This window comes from Priapulus caudatus, unplaced genomic scaffold (assembly GCF_000485595.1).
Source record: "Priapulus caudatus unplaced genomic scaffold, Priapulus_caudatus-5.0.1 Scaffold367, whole genome shotgun sequence".
NCBI classification, from domain to species: domain Eukaryota; kingdom Metazoa; phylum Priapulida; class Priapulimorpha; order Priapulimorphida; family Priapulidae; genus Priapulus; species Priapulus caudatus.
Genome location: NW_014577428.1, coordinates 17536 through 23869, shown reverse-complemented (window position 1 = coordinate 23869; position 6334 = coordinate 17536). Strand labels below are relative to the sequence as shown.

Genomic DNA, 6334 nt, shown 5'->3' with positions numbered 1-6334 from the left:
ATTAATATCTATTTTCTGCTATCTACGAAATATTTGGGTGTCAAGTATTTAGTGTGAAATAGTTGGATCTTTTGCTGGCAATGCCCACATTGATTATATTTATAGAAAGCGTCTCGGTTCTTTTTTGGGTATGTTTACGGCGTAATCCTTACGCTTTGCCGATTCTATTAAACTCGCGTTCCTGGCTTTAAAACTATGTGTCTCTCCTATCTTAAGGAATATGCTTTCGCCAGGCTGGCCGGCAGGCCAGGCAGGCCAGCCAGTGGCTGAATACACTTCAGACGTGCCAAAATTGGATGTCATCAGGCATAAAGTGCGAGATGGCGTTTTCCATAAATACTACGCATGATAATAGTTCTAAAGTTGTTTGGCTCACGTTTGCCTTGGCCCTTTCTCTTCGTGTCCGCTTTTCTCCATTGCAAATACTTTCATAACCTTCATTAGGATTTATTTACTGGGTCAGGTAACAGCATGGCATTCCTCTTCCTTTATGCAAGCCTGTTCTGTATCCACTCGATCATTCTGAGGCGTGAATCATTGCTTTTTGACACGTTGCCATCTTTAAGGCGATTCCCTTTGCGTCCTTGATTTTCTCCTCATTCCGTATTGGAATTTCTCTTCATTTCGTCTTTAGTTAATTGTGAAATTTGATGGCTTTACTACTCTGATACGCAGTGTTGGCTTATATCCAAAACTTAACGTATTTATGAGCGTTATGAGGTTATTCTCTACTGATAAGGAATGTATTGTGCACAACTTATTTTTTAGCAGATTCAATAACAATAAGACCCAACATTAGCCTACGGAAATCAAATCCATAAATAAAAATAAAATAAAAAATATATAGTTTTTACGATTTTTATTCTTTTCATATGAAATACAGGTTCAGCCCCAGTAATACAAATAAAGTGGTATAGTGTGTATGTGTGTGTGTGTGTGTGTGTGTGTGTGTGTTGCTGTGTGTGTTGTGTGTGTGTGTGGTGTGTGTTGTGGTGTGGGTTGTGTGCTGTATCGTGTGTGTTGTGCGTGCATGTGTGCTTGCGTGCGCGCTCGCGTGTGTAAATAAATATAAAATAAAAACGAAACTGAATAATAAAGCCATAGCACACAACGGTGTGTTAAAAGTGTCTTCAATTATATTATTTAAACAGATTTTCGAGACTCATACTTTTCATTAATCCCACAATATTATTACATATATCGATGCAAACACAAATTTCTCGGCTTACCTAAATTGGTATAACGATTTGTAGGTAAAGCAAACATGACACATCCAATGGTCCTGTTAGCCTTTATATGCTGTTAAGAGGTCTTGTAAATAGACTGCAACATGCGTTTATGCGTGCGTTTGCACATGTGCATACGTGTGCCTGCTTGTCTTCGTATCAACCATGCGAAAAGCCCATTGTCACGATATTCAAGTGATTGTCATTAAAATCCAAAATTTAAAACGCAAAACGTTATCATCATCTTCTTCTTTTCTTTTTTCCTTCTTCCTCCTTTTCTCTTCTTTCTGATTATCTGCTTTCTTCTTCCTCGTCGTCTTCTTCGTTTTTTTCTTCCTTTTCGTCTCTGTCACCTTTACTCTTCCTCTTCTTCATCATTATCATAATTATCATCGTTGTCGTCTTTTTCTCTTCTTCTTCTCATGTTTCTTGTTTTTCTTTTTTTTTCTTTTTCCGTCTTCTGTATCTTTTTCATTTTTTATCGTGAGAAGTAGGTGTAGTGGGCTTTAGACTCATAGCGTTACATACGTCACTGTAGCGTAATACTGTACTCATCAGTTACATCATTTGTGCGCAGCGTTACACATTTTATTGCACCACATAACCTCGTCACGAATTAATAACGTCAATCGAGAACATTCTTCGCGCCATATTATTACAACAACCAAGAATGTTCCTCGCGCCATGTTATTACGTCAACTCAGAGCCATATATAGTTAGCACGAAGCATTCCTCGCGCCATGTTATTACATCCACCTCAACGTTTCCCGCGGCAGGCTACCTTCAAAATCTAGTATTATCTCAATAATTAATCACCGATGTATTATTAATTCGTGTTACTATATGTAAGCCATAATATTCTCCGCGCCATCTATTTACTCTTGTTTGATATCGGTGCAAAAGTTCTTAGCTTATGTTAATAATGTTCATTATATACCGATGAAAATAAATTTTACTTGAACTTGAACTTGAAGTCGTAACCAGAACGTTTCCCGTGCCGTGTTACCACGTCAACAAAGAACCACGTCTATCATACAATACACATATCATATGTATTTATGATAATATGCCCATAACATTCTTTGTTCGATTGTCAGTACATCAACCTAGGAAGAAAATCCACTGCTATGTTACTATATTACCCTATAACATTCTCTCTACACCATTTCACCACATAAACCGGATAATACATGCATGCTATGTCACCACATTAACCTAAAACATTCTCCGCACCATGTCACGATATAAACCTAGAATATTCTCTAGCTATGTCACCACATTAACCTGGAATATTAACCTGCTACGTCACCACATTAGCTTGGAATATTACCCTGATACGTCACCACATCAATCCGGAATATTCCTCTGCTATATCACCGCATAACCCTGGAATAATTACCCTGATACGTCACCATATTAAACCCTGAACATTCTCCGCTCGCCACGTCACCACGTCAGCATCACTGGGTGATCGCATTCTCGTCGCGTGGCTGAGCTCTCGAATTGCTATGCAGTTTGAACGCGAGCGCGTACCAGTGTAAGTGGCGCACGAGTTTCTTCGAGCCGAAGTCGGCGCTCGTCGACAGCATGGTGCCACTCTCGTCGATCAGATCCTGTACGCGACACAGCGGCAGCGTGAATGGCACGACGAAACAGCCCACCGACGCCATGAGCGTCCTCAGCTGAGCGGTCACCCTCACCGCACCGTATGGACCTGCAACGAATCGTCAGCAGTCGCTTGTAAATACCGTTCAACGCCCCCGACACACAACGCCGCGGTAAGTACAGATTTTAAGGAATATGTCATCGCATAGGAAAGGTTTGCGCAGCGGTTGAGTTGGTGACCGCAATAGAAATGGATTTTAAGAATACTTTATCTAATGCGGATGATTTACGTAGCGGTTATAAGTTGGCAACAGAAACGGACATAAATTTAAGAGTGCCTCATCGCATAAGAGTGGTTTACGCAGCGATTGATTTTGTAACAGAAATACAGATACTTCCAATTCGAAATGTGAAAAATGTTGCGCCCTCTTCAATTCCTGAACATAAATATACGTTGTATATACATAGCAGCAAATAATACACCAATTTACTTATACGTCGGTATAAATTATTGTTCATCCATCATATAATACGATAATAAATAATCATATAGTGTTCAACCATCATACGAAGTAAATCTATTAGTACACCTATCGGATCTACTATACGTATCATAATTTACTAACCATTTGAATACGTCACGATTCCGCAAGGCTTGCCGCGAAAGGCAACTTTCCCTGTAACGCCAACGACGTGCGTCAACACCGGCGGAACTACGTGGCAGTATTCCGACGAAATGACGACGACCGCGTCGCTGGAATGTATGGTGTCACACGGCTTCACAAGCCAGTCTCGATTTTGGTTAGAGTCTCCAGCTCTCTGCCCTGTCTGCATGTACGGCGACCACAGAGTGTCTGAAGATGTAATGGTGAATTTCTCAGTTTTTTAGAGAGATGTTGATTGGGTACGCATTTCCGCAAGATTGGGTACGATGCAATGACGAGCAAGGTCATTTATCTGAGCGAGCAAGATTCAGCAAACACTGTCAAACCAAGAGATTATGCTATCCAATCAAATGTCATAAAGTGATAATAATTATATACATGATACAATAAACATGTGACACAGACGACGCTATCTATACCGTATGGCAATGAGGCACATGGCTTAGCCATACCATGGCGTGGTCGCATATGTCACCCTAATGGTGTGACCAGACGTCGTCATCGCCCCCCCCCCTCCCCCTCCCCCACACACACACGCGCACGCACGCACGCACACACGCGCGCGCGCACACACACACACACACACACACACACGCACGCACACACACACACACACACACACACACACATATATATATATATATATATATATATATATATATATATATATATTCACACCCAATGTCATAGGTGGTAATGTACTAGGTACGTTGCATTACCAATGCAATAACAAAACTACGAAAACCAAATAACGAAATGATGCCACTTAAAAACAGAAATAAGATATGTAAGCAATGTAATGAAGATGTGTAAACACAACAATATGAAGTGAGGCCTGTGGGAGGGGAAGTTTACGAGCCAATATCTCAGCCGAGGAGTATCGTATTGACAAGCTGTTGGTATTGTTTTAGAACGCAAAGAATTCTAGACATAAAATTATTCTAGACTTTCAAGCAAAGTAGAAAAATATTGCCGTGAAATAACACTATTTTCCCGTTTTTCCGTTGTACACTCTAGGGGTTTATTAGCTCTTGATATAATATATATGTATATATATAATGCAATGACGGCTATATTTACCATTAATATAAGATGCGATGTAATTGAATGAACATAACAATTAATACGTAACGATAGTTACCCACCAACTACACTCACGGTGTGACCACTGCTTTCGAACACGTTACGCAGGTACGTTGCCACCCTGGGACAAAGCCGCTCTTCTGGTACCGATCCTAATACAAAAACGATCGACAAGCTTTCCTCAGCAGCCATCGCTGTACGGTAGGCCTACCTGACCCGGGCTACACGCGCGTTACCCGGGATGCACGCATGACTTCGCTGCTGGTTGGCACTGCAGAGAAAGAACCCACGGCGATTGGTGTCGCGTCGAAATAACCGAGACGAAAGATGGTATCTTCCACACGCGTCAGTAACCGAGTCGGATGCGCACGTGATTTTCAATAAGAGAATCCCTTTCTATACGCAATCCAGCTGCGTCTGGTTCTAATGAAACAGACCACACGCCGCGACAGTGATGAGAGAATATGTGAATTCCCTTTGTATGACGCAGGCCAGGCGCAGGCCATACGAAGATATTAGGCAATGAAGCTCAATTATAATTACGCGGCTTCGCCTATAATAAGAGTAGATATACTTAATCTACTGTGTGCATGGTTAAATCCGATAGCTTCAAGAGCCCTTATATTAATAATAGTATTGTATGATCGCGGTAGCACCTATAGGTCAGAAAAGGGGGAAAAAAGGTCAGAAAAGGGGGGAGGGATAGGCTTCATCTTGGATGCTAACATAAAATTAGAGCCTTTAAAGGATGTGAACAACCTTAGAAAAGATATTACAAAAGCAGAAACAGGGTGGGTAGGCGGGGCACTGGAGGGAGAAGGTCTTCTTTATATGCTCTCATCCCCCTCTCATCCGCGCGCAGCGCTCAGGATCATCAGCAAAGCTGTGCCACGCAATCATGTATCATGTCTCTCTGGATAATATCAGCAGTGAATAATAATCTCTATTATTCACTCTTGATAATATCAGGATAATATCTATGCCCACGACGTAGGCCTATATTGAGGCGTTCTGCCACCGATATACGCAGAGCCGTATATATATATAGAGAGATATACTCTAGATATACTACGCAGAGTCTCTATAATCTATATTACGTATATATATATATATATATATATATATATCATGACAGAATCCGCATGTGCTAGGCGTGTGTGATTTCTTTCAAATAGAGAGATATTTGTTTAATGAATTCGGTCCCGTTGTTCCATGGTCACATGGATGTGGGCTACTTGTCGGACCTGGCGCCGTCTAGCGACAGGCTAAAGCATTTAACCTAATCAGAATCTAGACTGACTATTTATACTCGCTGAAAATCAACTTGTACGTGCATTCATCCACAGAAACATTTTCACTCACTTTACTATTATTTCAAACAATATTCTTGCTAGTACGAATAGAATATTTGACATAATTAGGTTCTTCAGTGCCTGGTAGGCACTACCGGATACATAATTGTAATTTAAAAGCTGAATTAATAAGAAATCAGTCATTGAAACGACCTATCTCAGAATTGTGACTATGAGTAATTATTTTATCGAGCCCCCTTAACAGCTATAAAACACAAATGTGAAATGTTGTAAACATTGGAAGGCGGGGGTGCATTCTAAGCATTCCAGCCCATTCAGTTTTGTACCAGGTCGAGTAGAATAAGCACGAAACAAGCAAAGCAGACATATATCTCATTTGCTATACATTCGTCGTTGTTTTGCAGCTGCACTTTCGTAGTTGTGTGATTCTTTTTGCAAAAAG

At 40.8% G+C, this 6334-nt stretch overlaps 1 protein-coding gene across 1 annotated transcript; it reads right to left on the bottom strand.

Annotated features, from left to right (window-relative positions):
• Positions 1-1637: 1637 nt before the first annotated feature.
• Positions 1638-4830, bottom strand: LOC106809604. Its single transcript, XM_014812740.1, has 3 exons — positions 4642-4830; positions 3458-3685; positions 1638-2940 (listed from the first exon to the last, which is right to left on the bottom strand). The coding sequence occupies exons 1-3, from the start codon at positions 4769-4771 to the stop codon at positions 2687-2689; spliced, it is 612 nt and encodes a 203-aa protein (XP_014668226.1). The 5' UTR covers positions 4772-4830; the 3' UTR covers positions 1638-2686.
• Positions 4831-6334: the final 1504 nt, after the last annotated feature.

What these genes read in the sequence shown, in the direction of transcription:
- LOC106809604 (XM_014812740.1), bottom strand. Translation starts at nt 4,771, where the DNA reads ATGGCTGCTGAGGAAAGCTTGTCGATCGTTTTTGTATTAGGATCGGTA. An exon ending in TCACACCGTGAGTGTAGTTG is followed by an intron (nt 3,686 to 4,641) that starts GTGGGTAACTAT and finishes TTACATCTTCAG; the next exon opens with ACACTCTGTGGTCGCCGTAC. An exon ending in AATCGTGACGTATTCAAATG is followed by an intron (nt 2,941 to 3,457) that starts GTTAGTAAATTA and finishes GATTCGTTGCAG; the next exon opens with GTCCATACGGTGCGGTGAGG.